The sequence below is a fragment of the Acipenser ruthenus genome, chromosome 27, assembly GCF_902713425.1.
Source record: "Acipenser ruthenus chromosome 27, fAciRut3.2 maternal haplotype, whole genome shotgun sequence".
Classification (NCBI taxonomy): domain Eukaryota; kingdom Metazoa; phylum Chordata; class Actinopteri; order Acipenseriformes; family Acipenseridae; genus Acipenser; species Acipenser ruthenus.
The window spans coordinates 7,716,882-7,742,405 of record NC_081215.1 but is presented as its reverse complement, the minus strand read 5'-3'; the positions used below and the strand labels follow the sequence as shown (position 1 = coordinate 7,742,405).

Below are 25,524 nucleotides of genomic sequence, written 5' to 3'. Positions count from 1 at the left end.
AGTGCGCTCAGAAAGTTGACATCACAGTAATTTATTATACAAAAAAAAAAAACTTATTGATTACTTGAAAAAAAAAAAAAAATTCTGTTTATATGTTAAATAGTCTGTTTAATTTCGTGGACCATGGCTATAACCCGATTCATCAGATTAAATGCCATTTTTGCTATCTTCTCGTGATGGTGTCACAGTGTTATTATCACAGCAACGTACATAGACAAATAACTACGGTATTAGAAAATCAGGGATTTCAGATTTAGAAAAAATAAGTAAAATAATGAACCGCAGATTAGTTATTTTTTGTATAATTTCATTTGAAAAGAAATGGTCACTGCAAATATAAGTTCAAAGTTCGTTTCCTTGACAACCCACAAGCGTCCTGAAACATTGGCAGAGATTTGAAAAATGAATCGACCCGCAACTTCTATAGCAAGGAGAAACACGCGAAAAGGGATTCCCTAATTTACATTTTCTTAATTCAAACTGTATTTAATAGAAGTAAAACTGGTCAAGTTTGTTGAAAAGTAAAAAAAAAAAAAAAAAAAAAAAAAAAGTTAGTCAATTTGCTCGTCATTCAGTGCTCAAATTTAAGTCCCGACAGTAAAATGGCAAAAGTGAATCCCCTGTCCAACCCCAAAGGAGTGAAACTGCTTTGTGAACTGTGCCAGAAACCTGCTTTTATCCAGTGTACTAAATGCACAGTCGCCTACTACTGGTAAGTTAACAAAAAAAAAAAAATCTCATATTAAATTGTGTGATAAATTTAATCAGTTTTCTCCTACAACCCTTTTTTTTTATTAATCTGAGATTCTTCTCTATTTTATGTCTTTACCTTATATATGTATTGTCTTTGGTTGCCGATTACATGTCAATTGCATGTTTGAACTCAGACACGTCTACACAATAAACAAACCCGTGTTAAACCCTTAACATGTGCTAACTACGCGTCTGTTAACACGCTAAGCACATGCTATTGAACAGAGATCTGCCAGGTGACAGATAGGCTGTTGCATTCAAGTGGAACCTGGGTTTATGTTAGTTGCACAATGTGCTCTCATTAGCTGGAATCCACAGTGAAGTGTGCTGGGGCTGGGTTTTTTTGTTGTTGTGTTGTTGTTTCTTTACAAAATTGGGCCCATAGCAAAGCAGTAACCATACAGTAGTTCACCAAGGTTTTGTGAAAGGTGCTGGGTCCAATATTCAAACAAAACTCTTCAAATGTATTCTGTAGCAAAAATGACCAGTTTGTATTTGTTCATGTAACATGTAAATTACTGTATCAAAACGATATCATGCAAAGGAAACCTTGCACGAATATGTCTGAAAAATAAGACACATTCTACTGTGCAGAAGGGTCTCTCTGTCCTTTCTTTAAAAGGTCATTTGATACCATTTTTTTTTACTCCAGAGATATATATTTTTTATTATAACATGGTATGAATTACACTTTTGTTTTTCAGCTTATTCAAAATGAAAGAATATGCAAGTGTTTGTTTACATTTTGAAAGAATATTCAAACATAAACAAGCCAGCCTGTTGTTCCTGCAGTGTAAGAGGGGGAAGGTAACCCCTGTTTCTGTCTCAAGTGATTCCTACTGATGATTCTTGTTCCAGATTTGAACCTAGAACCCGGAGATGACAGAAGAGTAACAGGTCCTGGTTCTCAACAGGCAGGCTTTAAAGAGTAAGTAGCAGGATTCAGAAAAACATAACGTTATACGTCCCCACGCGTTGCTACTGTTTAAAAAAACGTGCCTGTAATTATTCTTTTTATTGCTAATATCCTGACAACGTTTTATATAACTTTAAAGTCTGCTCCAAAGCTATTTTCAAAATGTCTGCTCTAGTGCACTGGGGTTTGAGATCTGTCCCCTAAATCACTGCTCTGGCTTTTCTGTTCCGTACCACATCATGGATCATTATTGCTGTGTTACCTGTTTGACAGTGTGGGCAATAATCCTTACACTATCAGTGCACTAGAGCGGACATTTTGAAAAGAGCTGTGAAATAGAGATTAAAGTTCTAAGTGTAAAAAGAAAAAGAAAAATGACAGGTACGTTATTTAAACAGTTGTAGCAACACGTGAGGACGTGTAACGCTTTTGGAACCCCACTACTTACTCTTTATTGTTACTGTACATGTCTGTTGGGCATACAGTGTATATTTTACACCAGATTACATTTCTGCAGTTTGCTATTCTCCAACATGACACTAGGGGGCACTGCTGTACAAATAACAGAAAACCTTATTTTTCAATCTCAGTATCATAACACTATAGCCAATGCTAGATGCACGTCACCTAAAGTAATGCTAGATTGATACTGAGCTGCTCCAATATTGAGATGGTTTCTGGGATTGCAGTTAAATGGATGTGGAATCCTCTTGTTCGGGAGGGTGAGTTTAGATATAACCTTCAGAAATGAGGAAATGGAAGACAATGCACAGCAAGCCTACACCTCCACTCTCGAGACCCCCTTTCTTCTGAACTCTGAATGACTATGCAAGCCTACACCTCCACTCTCGAGACCCCCTTTCTTCTGAACTCTGAATGAGTATGCAAACCTACACCTCCACTCTCGAGACCCCCTTTCTTCTGAACTCTGAATGAGTATGCAAACCTACACCTCCACTCTCGAGACCCCCTTTCTTCTGAACTCTGAATGACTATGCAAACCTTCACCTCCACTCTCATTCTCTTCTGAATTATGAAATCTGGTTTTCACAGTAGCCAGACTTTGCACACTTCTGTCCTTTACGTAATCCGCCCACTTCACCCAGACTGCCAGCTGACTGTGATGGGGGGCTGGTCACAAAGTAGCAACCTCTGCTGTTCAGAAGCAGAGCCACATGGTTATCACCCAGAGAGCTATTTTAAAAAAGAACTGGCAGGACACAACCCTGGAATGCAAAAAGATGTAACCTTTTTTTTTGTTTTGTTTTTTAGGCTTTACTTCATCTTTTCTAAACTCCTACTGAATATTTTTGAGCACAACACAGATACATCTTGAGATTTCAAAGGTTCTGGCATTTTTTATGTGCTGTTCTTTTATGAATAACGGTAACATTATATTAATTACAGTACCAGAATCTTCCTGCTCAAGAGTGCTAGAGACGCAGACTGACCCTACTGAGGGGGAATGGTAGCTTTCCCCTGCAGAGGGATGAATTATACTGGCTAATCGGTTACATACAGTACATGCATACAGGGCTTGGACAAAAATATAGATATCGCAAATTTAGCACACACTTTTATATAATTAGACTGACACTCATATGACTGATTCATGTCAGACCTGCCAGGCTGACAGCAATCTGAGGTTGCTATTGTCACAAATTCTGAGGGTTCCGTTTTCTTTACGTACTCTTTTTATTTTGCTCAGCATACGCTCTTATCTCAGGGGAGACGTTAGGAGGACAGAGATGGTACTACTCCTTGTGGGGTATTTTTGTTACGCTCTTGACCCGCAATATATCCAGATGACTAATGTAGCACCCAAGAAATTGACAGACTCATGTATTTAAAGTTTTTTACAAATCGGAGTATGATTAGTACTCGTTCGGTTTATTAACGGTTAAATATTGGATAGAGTAGCTACAGGCTACTTCGTATCCCCAGCTGACAGATGCACTGGGCAGTCCAGTGTCTTAACAGATATCAACGTTAACACTTTAATACATATATATATATATGTATTCAAGGCCGACAAGCAGGCCAAGAACACGTCACCTAAAGTACCCAATGGTCTATTTCAGCACATTCAACAAAATACTCTCTTATTCTTAAAACATAGCGTGAGTCCCTTATAGCAATACATGCAATACATGTGAGATAAAATAATAATTGATTAATGCTTACCCTTTAATATAAATCGTAAAGGAATATGACTGTCTTCACCAGGCAAATGAAACTGAGTTCAATCAGTTCAATTGTGTAGGTTTGCAGAAGATGGACCACATTACCCTGTCTGGGATGAGTGTGCTACTCCATTGTAATTACTTAGGAGTTATATAGGTTTTTCGTCTCATTGGAATACATGGGACGCCTCAATTAAATCCAGTCATTAATCTGTTGAGACAGCTCTCATTCCTTTTACAAATAATAGCTTTCAAAAGATCCGGACCAACTTTTCAGAATTAATGGGAGTCATGTATCAATAAATTCAAGACTTCACATTTGTCCAACTCCAAATCTATGATCTCATTCCTTGCTTTCCTCCGAGCCCCTCCTTTATCTGAAAAGTCAAGTGAACCAAGGTTCCCAGGATCTTGGTTTATAATATAATATAAAAACACTACTGTTATATGTGCATGCAAAACACTATTTTTATATGTGTTATATATAAGAGATGTTCTTAATATGTGACATCATCTTCTAATTGATTATATTTTGTTAAATTAAAGATATGTGTTTCTTTTAACCTCATATTGTTTCATCATTTTGTTAATGAGTCAGTTTTGATTCCATATACCATTGTCTAACAGGGTATTTGACAAAAGATTGCCTCATACAGTATTTAAGTCAATTAGTTTCACTAAGTTTAAGTGGTAATAGTTTTCATTACAATTTTTTTATCCCTTAAAAGATGCACTAACCAGGCTCTGACCTGTATCTGACTCTGAGTATATGCTACTGCCATCAATTTCCACAGTCTCTTGTTTTTTCAAAGGCCAGAGTCTGTGCAAACACTTTATTAGATATATGACCTATCAATGTCTGTTAAGCCATAATTTTTGCATATTATTTCAAGATATATTCTTATCTGTGCTAAACCACTAATTCCATAAACCTTAACACTCCAAATCTATAAGACTTGCAGCTTTGCTAGAGTGGAATGTAAGATTACCCCTCCTTTCTCTACAGCCCCGTACATCTTGATAAGGAGAGAGGCCCCTTTTTCAATGCAGCAGTTTCAAAGAACCATCTATCATCATTAGACAATAGTATAGTGGATTCATAACAAGATACATTATAGTATATCATTACAAACTAACACAAGAACATAACACAACACCTTTTATATTCTATAATTCAATGGATATCATAATGTCTAGAGGTCTTGTTGTTCAATAGAAGGAGAAAGAAACTGTACCACTTTCCCAATTAATTAAATTGAATACTGCTCCAGCTTTTAATCTTATCACTACAGTAGTCATGAACAAGCAATAATACTCGTCAGTTTTAAATAATGTTTTCTTATTATAGCAAATACTTAAAACATATTATTAATCTTATGAAATCAAATAATTATTTTTAGTTTCAAATATCATGCTGTCTAAAAAAGGGGTTGATCATTTATTTTATTAATTTACAATACCTTTGTGTCTAATTTCTATTCTTTGACCATTATAAACTATAAACAGTGTCAATTAGCACTGAACTTTTTTTATTTTTTCACTTTGTGGCATTATAAGATAAACTTTTAATTAATTTACTTCAGTTTAACAGTTGCTCCTAGAATTTATAATATCACTTTATTTCTTTGGTGAATCCCTCTAAGATTTAAATCCAAATACAGGCCAGCATAAATGCATTCGACTCTTATATATTTTATAATGACTGAACTAGGCTTGACCCTGTTCTTTGTTCATACAAAATCCAGCCGAGACAGGTTTTTTCTTAAGACCTTGGCTGTTAAGTTTTAATGTTAATTTATATGTTGTAAAGAATCTCTTTCTTATCTTGTTTTTAGAAACATAAATTTGTAGGTGTGATTAACGTTCACTGTTTAGCCGGAATGGTGCTTTCTATCAAGTGTCATGCTTTCTGAAGATAAGATATACAAGCGGTAAATCGTTCATTATATATTTTCTTAGAAATTCCCAGATTACTAAGTACTTAATTAAAAACAAGGGTGGACTGACCTATTTCATGGAGCAAGAGAGCCATCTACTGGCGGTACAAGGATACTCTCTCTTTATCCTTCCTTCCAAAAACCTCTAACACTTCATTTTTATATCAAAGTACATTCCATATTTGAAATTGCCTAGTCCATGTCCAGCATATCCCCACGTTCCCAGCAGGATTCAGCTTTTGTACCAGGTTTCGCTCTAGTTGGTTCCACAAGGAGTCCCTTGATCCAATGTTTCTTCATCACAGGTGTGGATTTCCATGGTCTGATTTCATTCCTATAAGATACTTGGACACGTTTAGCTGTACATATTATTTCTATATATTTCCTTTTGTTCACACTGGGTCATTTTGCAAGGTATGCCCTCCATCCAGAATACTAAAGGAGGTCAAAACTCACTGTGATTCATATTTCCGGGCACTCAGTTGTTGCCTTGCCCTACATCATCAGTTGGCTGACTTAACATAACTGAATCTGAATCAGTTGATGAACCGTGCACTGTAGCTTACTGAGATCCTCCATGCAAAGGAGTCCAATGTTTTACTACACGGAATAACTAGTTCAGCGACACCTGCGACACTATCATTGCGCAATAACACTTCTAATTCCTTTTGAGAAGTTGGGAGTGGAAATATGAAGTGTCTTTTCCAGAATGGTCCATTGAGTCATCACAGCAGTAGTCTATGCATTCTTGTGTATGGAAGCAGCTGCCAACTGAGCATCTGCAATCCAACCTCTATCAAATTTGCACCCTAACCTTAACCTTAACCCTAACCCAACCCTAGCCCTAACCCATAACCTTAACCTTAATTCTAACCTTAACCCTAACCCCAACCCTAACCCAGCCTTTACACATTACAGAAGCCATGTCAGGGATCTCAAGAACAGATTTAGCAATCTTGGGAGAGGCAGCAAAAGTCACAAAAGTCTGTGCTACATATCACAGGTATCACGATCAATGAAAAAAAGCAATAATAAAACAATCAATAAGAGTTGAGTGCTGAGTTTCTTCAGCTGCTGTGTGTTGTCTCTTGGGCAGTGACTTGGACCATCAGCGCATGGACTGGGTAGGCATCCACGAACAGATCTGCCAGCTGCTGCTCCCAGTGCGAACCCCTCTGCCCTTCAAGAGCCTGTGCAAGGAAAGGGAACACCAGCAGGCACAGCTCCTGCAGAGACAGGTACAGTATTGTAACTTCTATTTTCAAGGGTGAGGGTTAAAGCAGGTGAGAATGTAAGAGCACGTTTCCCTGGCACAGGTTTTTCTAAAGAAGCATGCGCTATCATTTCAGTAAACCATTAGACAACTGAAGGGTTCTGTCCTTCAGATTGTGTGAGACTAGACCAAAGCAGAGGCAGGGATCTGACATCCAAGATTATAAATCACATATCAGAAATCAACCAATCACAGTAAAGTGTTCGCAAAAATTCCAGTACTGTATATCTTACCCTGTTTACGGATGTCATCCTGTGCACAGAACAACACACATAATTTAAATGTTCAAAAAATCTAAACAAAAAATACACATATCTAGTACCTTTAAGAAAACATTACAGAAACCACAGAAATAAAAAAAGCAAGAAATGAAATCTGAACAAGGTAAAAGATGTTTAATCCTTTAATGCTACTGGTGCACTTCTGTTTTTAATAAATATTCTCACCACTACACAGCACCTGTAGCCCTGCACACATTATTCTGTGGCAGTTCATTCTGGATTAAACTATTTCACAACCGGGAGAGGCGGGGGGGATAAAAGTTATGTTTTAGAAAAATAAAAATATGTTTCAATTTAAAGCTATTCTTGAATACAATCTTCATTTGTATGGATTTTAATAAATTAATATGTCATGTGTCAGGTGTCTCTTATTGTATAAGAGACATTATTTTGCACAGTTTGAGCAGCCAGAAGCGCTCCCCTATACAATGAATAAGAGACACCCTGCACACAACGTGTTCACTTATAATACAGTTCAGAATTGTAACACAGATATTTTGTATGGTATCACCAGGGCAATGCTGGCATAATTCTTAATTTCTCAATTAGACAGTTTTAGTCATAACCCATTGCACTATGCTACATTTTGTAACCTTCGCTGGCTCTAGCGTCAGGAAACATGGTATGGTGGTACAGGTGATACTTTCGCCTGTGCCCCCCACTCTCTGTGCTGCAGCTTGCATTAACTTTATCTATAGCAGGTAGGATTTCATAAACGTCACTACAATGTTACAATCTCCTTACAGCCGACCTGCACCAAGAACCAGGCTGACAGCAATCTGAGGTATAGTCTAAAGCAGGGGTCTCCAACCCTGGTCCTGGAGAGCTACTGTGGCTGCTGGTTTTCATTTAAACCAATCTCTCAGTTACTTGATTGAACCAATTATTGGCTTAATTAGTCAAGATTAACAGGTGTTCCAGATCTGTAGCCACTGATGATATAAAGACACCTATAAAACCTGCTGGACAGGGGCTCTCCAGGACTAGGGTTGGAGACCCCTGCTCTAAAGGATGTAGAGCCACCATCAGCAGCCAGGATGGCACGATTAGATCAGGCACTGAGTTCTGGAGCGATGCACAACCATTGCACATTACTCCCTGTAATTCCTTTTGAGAAGTCGGGAATGGAAATATGAACACAGTGTCTTTGCCAGAGTGGTGGATGGAGTTCTCACATGAGTAGTTCTGTGCAGTCTTGTGTATGGAAGCAGCCTGTGCCGATATTGAAGGGGTGGATGTTGTTCTGTTCTCTCAGAAGCACCTGATCGAGCTGACTCAGACTGCAGCCCGGAAGAAGCTGTGTGAGGGGCGTCACGAGGAGGCGGTCCCAGCTGCCATGCAGTGTCTGCGCTACTCCATAGAGGTGCACGGCCTCAGCACCCTCCCGCTCATACTTCCCTACCTGCTGCTCGCGGAGGCCAGCATCGGTGAGCACTGCACCTCCCAGCCTGCCAATCAGGCTTCATTCAATTGCGGTATAGCAGCAGCAAGACCATGAAAGACCTTGTACTGTAGGTCACTCACATGTGCTGTGCCTCCATCTCAGAGCTGCTTTTTCCAGAGTCAGACCCAGGGAGCGCATGCTTTTCAGACTATAGTGCTTAAACTCTAAAGCTCATTCCCAAAAGAAATTAGGGATGCTGTTCAGTCCTTCAAAATAAATTTGGAAAGACTTATTTTTATAGTTTGGCCTTTGCAACGGTTTAGGCCTACAGTATGTATTGTAATATTAAAGTAATTGTAGCTAGCAAAATCATTTCATTAATCTTACCTGTTTTGTACTTCCATTAGCTAAATAGGTCTCACATGTGCAGTTTTGAAAGGAACACATGTTAAAGCACACATGTATTTTCATTTTAAAACATGATATCTGATACTACTTTAGGTTGTATGCCTTATTCACAGGTTAGCTCTTTGCACTTGTACTAGATTTAGATTTAAAACAGTATTTTTGTGTTCTAAATGTACAGCGTTTTGAGGTGCTTAGACACAAAAAGCTTTAATAGTGGAAAGTTGTTGTAATGCAATATTGTATGGTGTGTGCTCTGCTGTACTGTGCACAATAGTGTAGAGAGGCTATCTCCAGTGCTTTAGATCCTTGCCCTTTGTTCCCCTGCCTGTCCAGGAACGGGGCACCTCCTGCAGGCAGAGGAGTACCTGTCTCAGGCTCAGTGGACTGTGCTAAAGAGGTCGGAGTGCAGCCGCTCCATTCTCCACAAGCTGCACCGCAACCTGGGCCTGCTGTACACCGCCAAGGGGGAGTTTGATAATGCCCTGCAGCACCTGGGAAATGATGTGAGTGGAGGCAGGAGGAGAGGAGGAGAGACACATGGTACACTTCTCTACATGGGCACAAGAAACTAACTTAAAAGTTTTCCATGATATTTTATATCATGCTTTATATTCCATATATTGTACTTTATTATATGGTGTGTTTATAAATGGATTTAGGGATGCAAGTCAGTTATGATTGTTTTGGTTTTTTTATAAATTCAGCTGTTTTAAGGCCGGGGCACACATACGCGACGTGGCATGATGCAGACGGCTATCAGGCAGCATTTTAAACGCTTTTTCATTGTACAAAAAATGTGGTTTTGGTTTGAAAGTTGCATCCCAACAATTTGGATCAAAGTTGGATCCAACTTATTTGATGAGCAGTGCATTTGACATATATAAAATGGAACCAGCTATGTCAACAACATGCTGAAGGTGTCACTGCAAGCCACAGCCAATGAGAGCAAACTTGGACATAACATTTCAGTGACGTTTCTTGAAAGCAATTGGAGTTTGAGCAATAGAAATCTTGTCTAATTCTATAACCAAGGTTCTTTTAGGTTTGACTGAATGCCTGGTAGCTCCCCGGGCAAGTTTTTTTAGTGTTGACGCCCCACGCCACTTTACTGCTTGTTTTCCACATGCAGATTTACTATGCTAGTGAAGAGTTTGGAACCGACAGCATTGTGACGTCTGGGGGCTACTTTCACATGGCCAATGTCTTCTTCCAGCAGAGCAAAATGGACGTTGCGGACTCCCTGTACACAAAGGTCAGTGATGGAAATGGAAATGCCAGATGGTGTTAAAGCTTCCTGTGCTTTTCTGCAGGGTGAAGGCTTCTTGTCTAGCAGCCGTTTATTATGTCTCGAGGTCTGCATCAAGGCTTGGCACTCGGTTCATGCAAGGTTCAGAGCTGGACATGAGATTGACAGACAGGGATACATGTTGGCACAGTATGTAGTCCTGGAGTCCTCAAGCCAGTCCTCTGGGCTCGGCTTTGACCTTGGCCTCGGGTGTCTGACTCATTTGTTCTTGGTGCAAGGACTTCAAGGACAGTGCGTTGCAAACTGGTCCCATGTGATTTCATGAAATGTTTTGCCCAAACTAAATAGCGAGGAGATTAATTAGATGTCATTTATTAGTTTATTTTTGTAGCTTTTTAGTGTCTTATTTCCTCTGGACCTGATTTTGACCAATTATTTTGAGCCCTATGGGTCTTGATTGTCCCACTAATTGATGTGACTGTATCTAACAGCCCGCTGTGCTCTGCTTTCAGGTAACAGATATCTGGAGCACTCGCCTGAGCCGGCTGGTGCAGAGTCCCTCTCAGAGTCCCAGCCTGCCTTCAGCTAGCTCTGCCTCCCCTGATGAAGCTCTGGGTTTGTACAGCACATCTTTCATCCTCTTTAATACATTACAAGATGCAGCTGCTCCCAGTGCTGCTGACAACAGCTTCTTTTTGAGTGATGGGTTTTGCAGGCTTGAAAGGTGAAGCCCAGAAGCTGGAGCTGTCTTTTTTAAGCACAGAGGAGGCACCGACAAAGCCTCTGGTTGAAAAGTAATTTTATCATTCTGTTTCTTTTTGGAGCTACTGTATGTCTTGTGGTTGAGTGCCAGGCTTCTTCCCACCCTGCTCCAGGCTCCACAACCCGAACCTGGAGTTCTCCACAGTTTTTTGGCTATGGGCACATTTGAGTTTCCTCTCAACATTTTTCCGTTTGCCATTTAAATCCAGTACTTATTCCAAAATGAGAAATAGATTGATGTTAAAATGTAGATTAAAGCACACTGGTAGACTGTAATGACTTCAGTATCCCCTCAGTATTGCGGATTATGTCAGATGCTGTCATGGGCACTGCACTCTGGTCTCACAGACACAGCTTTGAGGCACTGCACTCTGGTCTCACAGACACAGCTTTGAGGACACTGCACTCTGGTCTCACAGGCACAGCTTTGAGGCACTGCACTCTGGTCTCGCAGGCACAGCTTTGAGGACACTGCACTCTGGTCTCGCAGGCACAGCTTTGAGGCACTGCACTCTGGTCTCACAGGCACAGCTTTGAGGCACTGCACTCTGGTCTCGCAGGCACAGCTTTGAGGATCCTCCTCCTCTAAGGGATTCCAACAGGGGGCTCATCTGCATCCCTCTGGGCCCTTAACAGAACAGCTTTATTTTTCAACCAGACTCTGAAACATTTACTTTTTATCACTCGCACCCGTACTTATGTATGGCACACTTTTACACATATCTGTTACATATATAACTGCTTATACCATTGTGATGATACTTGGGTAGGTTATTCTTTAGCTCAAGGTTATGAGAATATGATACTACGGGGATATGGAGTATGGAGGACCCTGTCAATCCATCTGTATGTATATATGTCAGACCATTTTTACATGAACGTCTTAGTGAATGTCTTAGTGATCTGCTTTTAAATTATATTGATAGATTTTGTATTTACATATTTGATTTGTAGTTTTTGTATTTATGGATGTATTACAGGTCAGTTAGGTGACTATGCGATGGTTCTCTTTGTCATTATAAATCATGAATCAGAAATCAACCAATCACAGTGCAGTATTTTGCCAACATTCCAGTAAATCTTATCCTGTGTACAGAAGTAATTTTATGTACAGAACACCACACCTAATTCCAATGTTGAAAAATCAAAACCAAAAAAGCACACATACCTAGCACTTTTAAGAAAATATTACCAACATTGCAGAAATAGAAAAGCAAGAAGTGAAATCACCTCAATCTAAACAAATCATTTTTAAGTTATTACCGAGTACAATTTAATGTATGTGATTTATAATACGTTAATAGTCAAGTGTAGGGTGTCTTTTATTGACCCAAACTGCACCAGATGACATCTCTGATACAGTGAGAGACACCCTGCACGTGCCATATTACATTCTATGTCTTATCATGTCTTCTCAGTGCTCTCCTGATTCCCTGTTTTAATCGGCTTGTGGTTCTGTTCACAGATGAGGCTCAGGAAGCTGAGGCCGCCCAGATGTTGAACGCTATCTTTGATATCCGAGAGCAGGCTCAGAAACAGGACCCTGCTGCCCTGGCCAGTGCCTCCTGTGCCCTCGCCATGCTCTGCTACCTGCGCAAGGATCTGGATAGGGTAAGGCTTTCTCTTCAGGGTAAAGGCTGCTTCACACTTCCACAGGAGGGGCGTGCGATGCAACCAGCTACAATCAAGACAAATTCAGCTCTGGAGACCAGTCTACTCTAGGATCTCCAGACAGTCGCACCACTAGAGAGGCTGGAAATTGCCCTCAGTGATGGTCACACGATTCTAAGTGTGAATCAGCCTTGAGCCGGTTCTTCTTGGACAGTGCTTTACACTCCATAAAGTTTTGTGTAAAATCAAGAGTTCATCGCATTATAGCTAAATGCAGTCTGAAACTTCTGTAGGAGGCTAGAAGTGTATGTTGAAAGTTTGGTGTTAAATAGCTGTTAAATGGACAGGCAGACTGAATGATTAGACTGATTCAAATGATCTTCTTGAGCGTTTTGTACTGTATAATAGACAAAGAGCCCTTAATATATACCTGCATATCCTTAATATAAGCTCTTGCAGAAGAGGATTCCAGGACCAGGGAGCAAAGTAGCTAAACACTTTCTTTCTTTGTGCTTTCTGTTAAAAGAGAAACATCTTTAATCAATTAGTGGCACGAAACTGCAAGAAATCAACAAGCTTTTGTTTGTAAAGAAGATTTTATTCTAAAGAAAGAAACCCAATTTGAGTTTTTATCTCGTCAATAGTTGCTTTTGAAAATTCAATATAGTACTGTAACTATCCAGTAAACTATTTGTAGATATTCTGTTTCAAGCGTTCCAGGATTTAGTAAATACCATTTGTTTTATCAGAGTTTAGTAAAAACTTTAAATTAATAATTTCACACTCTATAGTTTTCAATGCAACTTGTATGTTTTTGCTGGCAATATCCAGAGACAGGCCACAAGGGTAAAGAATTGTGTCATATGCGTTCAAATGGAGCTGACACTACTGACATTTGAAACCACTAGATCATTATGAAACCAGCCAGCATCCATCATGGTCGATTTATATTTAGTTGTATCAGGTGCTTTAGAAAGATTAGTAAACAAACACATACATAGTTCATTTAGAATAGTGTCCCTGTTCCACGTTCGGAACAAGTTTATGATGGAGTCATTCACAGAGTGCTGCAAATGTACGTTTACATGATTGTGTCAGACAGTGTGTTATGAGGCTGAGCTTAGCGTCACCTGGTGGCCAGGTATAAGCGCTACAGTCACAACATTATTTCCAATATATGTTTTTGAATTTCTGCTCAATCTATCCTGAATACACCTATGTGCATGGGCTTCATATTCTGGATTTGCAGCATACGCTATAGTGCACCTTGAAATTAACAGATTCATGGTGTACCTTGAGCAAATACATACCGTATGTTTGTATTAACAAAATATAAGCAAAATGTGCTCTTGGTTTCCTGGTTAAACAAAGTACATTGAAAGAAGAAAATGTAAAGGTGTAGAACTACTAATGGGAACATTCAAGCCTCGCTCTTGGGAGCGTGGGCAAGATCTTGTTTATAACTGAAGTGGAAAGGAAGATGCACATCAGCAAGAATTCTAATGAGATACACTGTCAGCCTGTCAACTCAGCACTCCAGGGGAATTAACTGAGGTCTAGAAGAGACATGTACTCTTACACCAGACACTTTTCTGCAGTGCTGTGCTGTTTGATCTGTTTTCACCTGCTGCTGGGACTAAGTTTCAAGCACTTTGAAATCAGCACTGTTCATTTCCATCAGCAGCAGAAAGAGACCCATCAGACCGGGTTAGGATTTCAGGCTGGCAGGAGTCAGTCTGTAACTCTCTAGAGGAACCCTGGTTAGGATTGCAGGCTGGCAGGAGTCAGTCTGTAACTCTCTAGAGGAACCCTGGTTAGGATTGCAGGCTGGCAGGAGTCAGTCTGTAACTCTCTAGACGAACCCTGGTTAGGATTGCAGGCTGGCAGGAGTCAGTCTGTAACTCTCTAGATAGAGGAACCCTGGTTAGGATTGCAGGCTGGCAGGAGTCAGTCTGTAACTCTCTAGAGGAACCCTGGTTAGGATTGCAGGCTGGCAGGAGTCAGTCTGTAACTCTCTAGAGGAACCCTGGTTAGGATTGCAGGCTGGCAGGAGTCAGTCTGTAATTCTCTAGAGGAACCCTGGTTAGGATTGCAGGCTGGCAGGAGTCAGTCTGTAACTCTCTAGATAGAGGAACCCTGGCTAAGAGTCAGTATCTGTAACTCACGAGATAAAGGGAGTGCCTGAATTAGCGTCCAGTGAAAAAGGGGGCAGGTGTTTAATTTCAGACTGCAAAAAAATAACAGAAAGACAGCATGAAAGTTTTATGATTACAATACTGTAAACATGATCTTAGAGATGCCAAAAAGAGCCAAGGTCATAACTTGGGCATGCTCTAACTCTAAACCGGTTTCCCTCACTTGGGTGGGTGGTAAAATATCTCTGAACTTACAGTCATTCATTCTCAAATCAACTAGTAATCCCCACTTGACCATCTTAGACTAATACAAATTCTTTCACCAAATTGTCTGCATCCGTTCAATATATTCTGGCAGAGGATGGCTCGCTTCTGACGGATCCAGAGAGCGTGAACGAGAGGGGCCGGATCCCGACGATGGTTCTATGGGAAGGGCTTCCCACAGAAAGCCAAGGCATCAGAGACGAGCTTGAAGGCCAACTGACCCTGGCGAGCTCTCTGATGCCATACAACAAACCGCGTTACCAGTTACACGGTCCCGAATTGGTTTTCAACAGCATCTTCCTGATTTGGAACCTCTTGCTTTACAGCAGGAGGACTGGTCGGTCAGTTACTTTTCTATCTCTCACTCAAGAGAAGACATTCGACCGGGTGGATCACGTCTACCTATTTGGAGCCTTTCAGACATTCGGATTCAGTGTGTTATGAGGCTGAGCTTGGCGTCACCTGGTGGCCAGATATAAGCGCTACAGTTACAACATTATTTTCTAAAGAGAGAGAGAAACATTGTATTTCAACCACGGTGTGTCTAATTACTATCTGAGACACAGTGTTGAAATTTAAAACCGTCCTTTTCTTCTCTTTGTAAACCACAAAGTAGCTTAAAAAATTTATAAATAAGCATTTAAATATTTAGAAACATTTGTTGTATAATAACTCTAGAAAAAATTATCAATTTTGAATGTGACAATGCAATTTTTTTTTGCTTTACTACATAGTATGTTTTTCATGAAATGTCTTGAAATACCTACCTTTAGACCATTTGTTACTGTGACAGCGCTAGCTATAGTGAATGCTGGTGTATATGGGTCAGTTCATGACTATAGTAAATGCTGGTGTATATGGTTCAGTTCATGACTATAGTGAATGCTGGTCTATATGGTTCAGTTCATGACTATAGTAAATGCTGGTGTTTATGGGTCAGTTCATGACTAGTAAATGCTGGTGTATATGGTTCAGTTCATGATTATAGTGAATGCTGGTCTATATGGTTCAGTTCATGACTATAGTAAATGCTGGTGTATATGGGTCAGTTCATGACTAGTAAATGCTGGTGTATATGCGTCAGTTCATGACTATAGTAAATGCTGGTGTATATGCGTCAGTTCATGACTATAGTAAATAAACAGTTATCTGCTGTATTGCAGGCGCAGGAGCTAGGCAGGAAGGCTCTGAGTGCCAGTCAATGGGGAGCGGACCCGGGCTTCACTGAAAGCATTGTGAGGTTCCTACAGCGGATCAGGGCAGGCGAGAACCTACCTGTGCCCCAGAGAGCCCCAGGGAGCCCCAGAGAGCCCCAGAGAGCCCCAGAAAGCCAGGGTCAGCTCCTCTCTGCCGAGTCAAGACAGGGTCCTGAGCAACACAACCAGGGATACTCTAGAGCCAAGATCCACAATTAAAACAATATAAATATTTCTAATGGAGTGTTTTTAAAAATCTTTGTAATACTGTATAATCATAGGTTTGAGTTTAATTAACAGCTTTGAATGGGGAGGGATATTTATTTTGATTAGATACACAATTTTACAATTGTACACCAGATGTTAAAATATTACATCATTGAAGAATGTTTTTAAAATGCAGTTTGATATTCATGAAACTGATCTACACTGTTGTTAAAGACATCAAGAACAGTCTCCAACAGCATTGTATTTATTAAACCTTAAAAAAAAAACCTCCTGAGTTTAAGCTTTGTAAATTGGGCCCTCAGTCCTGAATCTTTAATGCTGTCCACAGAAAGTCTCCCCAGAGTCATCCTCCACTTACCGCTGCATTGCATTTCTACATTAGGGTTGTGCTGCAGCCCTGGCTGTGAATGTTCTTCATCTCACAGTGTGGACAGGCCAGAGTCTGTTGTGGCAGCGCCCTTTGATGTGATAAATCAGAAATCTCAGTGTGAACACGCTGAGAAACGCCTCCCGCTTCAGAATGAATGTGCGGTGAGGCGATGCTCTTCTCCCTGAGGGATCTCATGATATGAATGAACACAGGGAGTGTCAGGCTCCAGCAGGCTTTAATAGACTAGGATGCTACCCACTGACTGCCTAGCAGCTGTAGGCACGCAGGGGAGAGTCACCTGCAGCTACAACAGCCACAGGGGCAGGCAAGCACCAAAAACAAATCAATGCTTTATCTACAAGGGGTCACACAGGGATTCAAAAGAGAACATGTGACTGGGGTAAAAGACAAGGACTGTTATTTTAAATACTGACGGCTATAAATGTTTTACCTATGATTTGATTTGTATTGTACAATCTATTACCAGTGGCTGCAAGTCAGCCCAAATTGTGTTCCCTTTAAAACCCTATGTACTTAACTAACTTAAATTCTGAAGTTTCACCAAAGATACCTTTGCTGCTAGGATATGAGAGTTGGTGGAGACAGCATGGAAATGTCCTTGTTGATGCTACAAAACCATCTGGTAAAGTTTATTTGCATACATTTTGTAATACTTTGTGGGGACGTTGAACTAAACCCTGGACCACTTATGTCTGATATTCAAGCATGGCTGGTCTTGAATAACAATGTATTATCGGGTGAGACTCAGCAAGATGTAAATTGGTCTACAGTCAAAGGTCTGAAATTTTTTCATATCAACATTTGTAGAATGGTAACAAAAATCGATCAGCTTAGAAGTTAGACTGAAATTCATAAACCTGATGTGTTAGCTATCTCTGAAACATGGTTATCTACTAAAATTGACAACGCTCAAATTGAAATAGATAATTTTATGATATATCGCATGGACTGAACAAAGAGGGTGAGGAGGTTGTTTTGTTTATATCAAATAAGTTGCAATCCTCTGTTTATAAAACCAAAGCAAAACCTGACCCTCTAGAAGCTGTATTCGCTAAACTTAAATTAGGCAGAAATAAGGAATTGATTGTTGGCTGTCTATACAGAGCCACCTCCTCTGATCCATCTACCTTTGAAAACTTGAGTAAGTTTTTGGGAGAGATGGAATCAGGTAAGGAATTGATTTTAATGGCTGATGTAAACCTAAACTGGCAAGATAGGAGTTCTGAAAAAGCAAAAACCTTGCTGGATGATTGGCACTTATACCAAATTATTAATGAACCTGCTAGGATAAATACTCAGTCAGGAATCACTCTATTATAGTCTGGATTATGGTCTTGAAAACCCAGGCAGTGACCCAATGTGGGATACTAGCAGATGAGTTTAGCGACCATTGTCCAGTCTATTGTATTTGGAAGGCTAAAACAAATAAAGGACCAGCCAAAATGATATAGTACAGGTCTTTTCGTAAGTGTGTCCTGAATGCCTTTGTTAATGGGATAGGCATAATACAATTCCAGACTTAAAATCTGCCTGGTCTTTTTTTTACTCAGAATTCATAATGGTATGTGATAAATATGCCCAGTTAAAGAAAATACGAGTTAAATCACATCACTTACCTTGGGTAACCCCAGGCCTAATAGAGCTGTTTCGTACAAGAGATCAGGCATGGCAGAGATCTAGATTAACTGGAGATCATTCTGATAAAATATTATACAGACAACTGAGAAATAAAAGTACAGCCTTAACACAAAAAGCAAAAGCTATTTCCCATTTTTAAAAGTGGGGATGTCACAGTCCCTGGTAATTACAGGCCTATATCTGTCTTACCAGTATTATCAAAGACTATTGAAAAAATTGTGCAAACCCAATTGACTAATTATCTAACAACAAATAATTTATTTACTGATTATCAATCTGGTTTTCGAAAAGCTCATTTGACCTCAACGGCATTATTAAAATGAACAAATTATATATATATATATATATATATATATATATATATATATATATATATATATCAGGCTACAGGAGAAAGAAACCCTTATGGAAAAAACATATTTTTAATATATGGTAGTTGTGTGATCCCATTAAAGTGTGTGAAACTATTGTCTCCAGAGCAGTTAGCAGCTAGTTCCCTTGCTAAGTGAAGGGAGTTATTTAAGGATGGGCATCTAGTAATTAGTTCAGTCTACAGGTAACCAGGGACAGTGGCAGATAGATAAGTTCCTGCTTCAAGTAATTTTAACTAACTACATTTGGTGACATTGTAAGATGGTGTTTGAATTGGCTGAGTTAGTGTGTGATTAGTACCAGGTGAGTGGCTAAATTGATTAGCAGTTGATTTTGCTATTTGATTGGTTTCCACACAGTTTGGTTGGTTATTTTGCCAAGCAGGTGTAACATTTAATCAAGCAGCTTATCTCGGCGCCAGTAAGAAGCGCCAGCAAACCGAAGAGCCTCAACAAAAGTGCCGGGAGTCTAGCTGTGGGAGTCCAGCAAGGGGAGGCCTGCGCTGTGACGCTGTTCGACTAGATCCGAACCTAACGGGGCTCTAGAAGAAGCTATCTACTAGTCAGGTCGGTACCCTCCACCCCACTGCTCCTACTGTGCCATTTGTCCTGCCTGTCCTGCTATGACTGTCTCTCACATCCCTGTTCTGTCCTCCCGTCCTCGTCCTCTGCCCTCCCTCCGCTGCTGCTCCTCCAACCCCTCTAACCTCATTTCTCTGCCTCTCCCCCCCCCCCCTCCCGCACACTCTCTGGTGCACTCTGGAACTGTCACTCTTCTGCTAACAAAGCTGATTTCATATCTGCCTTTGCCTCCCACCTCTCGCTCGATTTCCTTGCTCTCACTGAAACCTGGCTGTCCCCTGATAACACTGTTATTCCTGCTGCCCTGTACTCTCTCTACGTCCTGTCCCATACCCCGCGTCTCACTGGACGGGGAGGTGGGACGTGTCTTCTCCTCTCTCCCTCCTTACTCTTTTCTGTCCCCTCTGATCTCTCCTCACTCTCTGTCAATACCTTTGAATTTCATGCAGTCCAACTAACCTCTCCCTGTCAACTCCTGCTCATTGTTCTGTATCGCCCCCCTGGGCCTCTCACTCACTTTCTGGATGAACTTGACTATCTACTCTCCTCCCTCTCCTCTCTGTCTACCCCGACTGTCCTGTTGGGTGACTTCAACATCCATCTCTCCAACCCCAGCCACTCTGCTGGATTCCTCCCTCTCCTTCACTCCTTCGACTTCTGTCTATCTCCGTCCCCTCCTACCCACAAAGCTGCCCGTCAACTGGACCTCACCTTCTCCAGGGCCTGCTGCCCCTCCACCCTCTCTGTCACCCCCCTGGACCTCTCTGATCACTATTTCATCTCTTTTTCTCTGTCTCTCCCCCCTCTCCCTGCTCCTCCTATCCCCACTGTCACCTCTCGCCATAACCTCCGATCTCTCTCCCCCTCTGTCCTTGCCTCCATTGCTCTCTCTCACCTCCCTCCTATCGACTCCTTTTCACAACTCTCCGTAGACTCTGCTACCTCCACCCTCTTCTCCTCACTCACCTCCTCCCTTGACTCCATCTGTCCCCTCACCTCCCGACCTGCTCGCCCCTCCCCTCCCCATCCCTGGCTCTCCTCGGCGCTCCGCTCGGCAAGAATCACATTGCGATCTGCTGAAAAGAAATGGAAGAGAACCAAACTCCCTGCTGCCCTAGACCTTTACCGCACTCTCCTCTCCTCCTTCTCCTCTACTCTCTCCTCTGCTAAATGTGCTTATTTCCAATCTGTAATCCAAGCCTCCACTAACAACCCACGTAAACTATTCTCTACCTTCTCCTCCCTCCTAAACCCTCCCCCCTCCTCCTCCCTCCTCTATCTCCCCTGATGACTTTGCCTCCTTCTTCTCTTCTAAAATCTCAGATATCTGCAAACTCTTTAACACCTCTCCCTCCCCCGCACCCCCTCCTGCTCCAACCCCTACACCCACTACATCCCCTACTAACTCACCCTCCTTCTCCACCTTCTTGCCCCTCTCAGACTCTGACCTCTCCTCCCTGCTCCAGGGTCACAAACCCACCACGTGTGCCTTGGACCCCCTCTCCACTCACCTCTTTCAAGCTGCTGCTCCTGCTCTACTCCCCTTCATCTCCTCCCTCCTCAGCACCTCTCTACTTTCTGGTATCTTTCCCTCTGCCTTCAAAAAAGCCTCTATCACTCCCCTCCTCAAAAAACCTACCCTCGACCACACCTCCCTCCAGAGCTACCGTCCTGTCTCCCTCCTACCCTTCCTCTCCAAAACCCTCGAGCGGACTGTACACCGCCAGCTCTCTGCTTTCCTGTCCAACCACTCTCTGCTTGACCCTCTCCAATCTGGCTTCTGCTCACTCCACTGAAACCGCCCTCCTGTCTGTCACCAACTCACTTAAGTGTGCCCGAGCTGCCTCTCTCTCCTCTGTCCTAATTCTCCTCGACCTCTCTGCTGCCTTTGACACTGTTGATCACTCTATTCTACTATCATCTCTCGCTGACCTGGGGATCTCTGGCACTGCTCTGGCCTGGTTCTCCTCCTACCTCTCCAACCGCACTTACCAGGTAACCTGGCGTGGAGCAACCTCCACACCTCACCCTCTCTTAACTGGAGTCCCCCAAGGGTCAGTCTTGGGTCCTCTCCTATTCTCTTTCTACACCCGCTCCCTGGGCCCCCTCATCACATCCTGTGGTTTCTCATACCATTTCTATACTGATGATGCTCAGATTTTCCTCTCCTTCCCCACCTCTGACTCCACCATCTCCTCCCGTATCACTACCTGTCTGTCTGCTATTTCCTCCTGGATGCACTCGCATCACCTCAAACTCAACCTCTCTAAATCTGACCTCCTTTTCTTTCCCTCCTCCTCCCCCTCCTCTGATCTCTCTATCTCTGTTCCTCTGGAATCTACCACACTCTCTTCCTCTTCCTCCGCTAAGAACCTCGGAGTCACCCTGGACCCCTGCCTCTCTTATTCCCAGCACATCTCCACTCTGGCACGCACTTGCCGATTTCTTCCTGAGCAACATCCGAAGAATCCGACCCTTCCTCACCAACTACGCTACCCAGCTCCTGTTCCAGGCCCTGGTACTCTCCCGCCTAGACTACTGCAACTCCCTCCTGGCTGGCCTCCCTGCGTCCGCCACCCGTCCGCTCCAGCTCATCCAGAACTCTGCTGCTCGCCTGGTGTTCTCTCTACCTCGCTTCGCCCACGCTACTCCACTACTCCGCTCGCTCTACTGGCTCCCGATCACCGCTCGCATCCAGTTCAAGACTCTTGTACTAGCCTACAGATGCCTTGATCAGACTGCACCCAGCTACCTCCAGACCCTCATCTCTCCCTACACCCCCACTCGACCTCTCCGCTCCGCCTGCACTAGAAGACTGGCTCTACCTCCGCTACGCTCCCCTGCCTCCCGAGCCCGCTCCTTCTCCACCCCAATATATGGATTACAGACTAAAATATATATTTAATATTTCTATATATGAAAAATATAAGGATCATACTTTTCTACCATATATTAAAAATATATGTTTGTTCCATAAGGGAAAGAAACTCACTGGTGCCAATTTTTAAAAAAAAATATTTTACCCTGGAATGCCCAATTATTATTTTTATCCTGGTTCACCGCTGCAACCCCCCGGTGATTCGTGAAACGGAGGCTGAAACACGCGTCCTCCGAAACGTGTTCCTGCAAATCCATCATTTTTCGCACTGTGGATCCAGTTCAAATTTTTCTATTGTTACTTGTAATACTACACCATTGGAAAGAGTTGACACTTAAATATCTAGGGGTTTATAGTGACACAATTTGAAAAACACATTAAAAATGTCTGTAGTAAAATTGGTAGGAAGCTTGGAGTACTGTATGGTCAGCGCCACTGCTTAAGCTTTACAGTAAGGTTTAAATTAGACCAACAACTTTTGTTCTCTATTCTAGACTATAATGATGTGATCTACAGGACTGCTAGTAAGGAATCTCTGAAGAAGATCGCTACAGTGTATAATAGGATCTGTAGGTCTGTACTTCAGTGTACTCCACAAGAGCATCACTGCAGCTTGTATTCTAGATTAAATTTGCTATTACCTGCTAACAGCAGGAATTATCACTGGAATCTGATTCTTTTTAAAGGGGCACATAACACATTACCAGTTTATTTAAACAGCTTGTTTCATGAGTTTACCTGTAAATACAGCCTACGTAATGCCTGTGGCACAAAATATTTCAATATACCATCTGTAAAAAGTGCTGTGGGAAGAAAATCTTTTGTTTTTTCTGCTGCTACAGACTGGAACCTGTTACCCGCAGGACTTAGATCTGACATCTTGTTGTAATTTTAAAAAACGTGTTCCAGTACTTAAATAGGCCATGTGTATGTACTGTGTATTTAAAGTGTCCTTTGTGTAGCGTCTTGTCATTATGTGTTTTTATTATTTTTATTTTTGAAACCTGTAACCTGCTGCTGTACTAGGACGCCTTTGAAAACGAGCTACTTAAAACTCATATGGCCTTCCTAAATAAAGAATTGTATAAAATAAAAAAATCTAATCAGCCAAATAAAGAAGTGAAATCTGGGAACAGCATGCTTTTCTTCATGGAAGGTCTTGTAACAGGAGACATGGCATTAGCGGTCTAGTGTATTTATCAGCAGCACTATAGGGTTTGACTTGCTTTTATAGATCAAGGGTTTGATAAACTTGTGCTCCTGTGCACCAAGGGAAGGAAAAAAATTGTAATAAAAACTGGTGAAGAGCAACGCTGATGTTAATTTCTTGGCACCTGTTGGCAATGGTACACATCCTGCCCGCGAGTAGATCCTATCACATTGCTCTGTGTAAATCAGGTCAGTGCTGGAAATGATAAAGGCAAGTTTAAAACAGCATATGGCTTTCTGGAAGCAAAATATAAAATAAAAATACTTTGAATGACGAGTACCCCTTATAAAAGTTTACCACAGTAATGATGCTGTTTTTTCTATGCATTTACCATAATTTGCAATGCTTTTTAATATGCTTTACCATACCACTATGTGCTTTACCATGCATTTACTATGTTAAATTTTATAAGAGACCTTATTTTTTTTATTATCTTACTTCATACTATAGCCTATATTCCCTATGTTAACACTGCAGGTTATTGACAGCACTTAGTGAAAGTCCACTGAGTGGTGGTTATCAGCTGGATGGGCTGTATATTTCACCTGTTTAACTTTAATTCCACCTCCTTGGTAAACCTGTCCCCGGACACAGGGCTGATCAGCACGATCCTCATCAGGGTCCTCTGAACGCAATGCAGTTTTCAAACCAGAGGAACCTGCAGCCTGGCACTTTGTACAGTGTAATAAGTCCAGCTGATCTGTGACAGCAGCACTGCAATCTGTTGGCTTGTTTGATCTTGCTCAGAGTGTAAAGAGGAGGAACCGCTGAGTGGGTGTGATCTGTATTCCCCACCATATCTTTACCTCTTCATGAATGCAAGGTCTGAAGCGTAGTCTTTATTTCCGTTGTTCCACAACTGATCAAGACCTGACTTTGCCTGCTGTTTCTGGAATTCTGTGAGGTGTTAAATCTGCAAGCTGCCTGGCAGGACTGAAGACAGATCTTCTTGCTGGTTTAAGTCCTTTGTTAGTGGCAGCTGTTATTGATTATGACTGCTGTTACTATTCCACAATGAATTGTATGCTGAGTAAACACAAGTGCGAAGGTGATTGCAGTAAAGTAAAACTTTAAGAAACAAAGTCAAGTAGATAAACGCTTTGGCAAATGCTCCTGGCAGACTTACAATACTGTTTTATTCATTTTGAATAAGTACTGCATGCATTTTCATGTGAAGCTGAATTACACACTGAACAGAACTACAAAAGAGGGAGTCATTCACTCATATATCATTAAGAAAGAATCATTGGGCTCAGTTCACAAAGCATTATTTATTATCTGCAGGCACACATTACACTGAAACTGCTTTCCAGATATCTTTCATGCTCTCCATCTTATAAGCTCAGGGCCCATTTGATTTACACAAAACCAATTTCAGTTTCATAAAACAAGTTTTATAGGTTTTAGTACTCTACATCAAATTCCTAACTTAATTGGTTTGTATAAAATAGATCTATAAATCATTTACCTCTGTAAATTTCTGCATGGATCTCCTTGTTAGACTCTTCTACTTGTTTTAAACTCATAGAGCACTTCAAGGTGGGTAATCCCCTCGGTGATTGACAGACAGGCAGCTGACAGAGTGAGAATGCTGGACTTGCTCAATCCACCTCCGGTGGAAGTCACTGTCACACAGGTAGACTGAGTAACACAGAGGTTGTGTGAACACCAAGGCGATCCTCATGACAGGAGTGGAACTTTTCTTTCGGTTTTGTTTACATTTTTGACCATTGGCTCTGTGTTAGTTGTTCAACTCATTGTAAAGACTTGAATCAATGCTCCAACTAATTGTATAATTGTATGTTTGTCTAATTGAATAAGGGTTGATGCACTCCATCTTGGAAAAGTCAGAGGGCTGATTATTAGTGTGGGTAAAT

General features: G+C 41.4%; 1 protein-coding gene across 2 annotated transcripts; it reads left to right on the top strand.

Moving 5' to 3' along the window:
- The first annotated feature begins 531 nt into the window (after positions 1 to 531).
- Positions 532 to 18,855, top strand: LOC117432021 (zinc finger MYND domain-containing protein 12-like). Of its 2 annotated transcripts, none has more exons than XM_059002255.1 (8): positions 532 to 712; positions 6,886 to 7,027; positions 8,599 to 8,770; positions 9,469 to 9,638; positions 10,265 to 10,387; positions 10,894 to 10,996; positions 12,609 to 12,754; positions 16,299 to 18,855. In XM_059002255.1, exons 1-8 carry the CDS (start codon positions 603 to 605, stop codon positions 16,566 to 16,568), a joined length of 1,236 nt encoding a protein of 411 aa, XP_058858238.1. In that variant the 5' UTR covers positions 532 to 602; the 3' UTR covers positions 16,569 to 18,855. The 2 variants fall into 2 exon arrangements, with proteins under 2 accessions (XP_058858238.1, XP_058858237.1); XM_059002254.1 differs by having other exon boundaries at positions 534 to 712; positions 16,317 to 17,724.
- Positions 18,856 to 25,524: the final 6,669 nt, after the last annotated feature.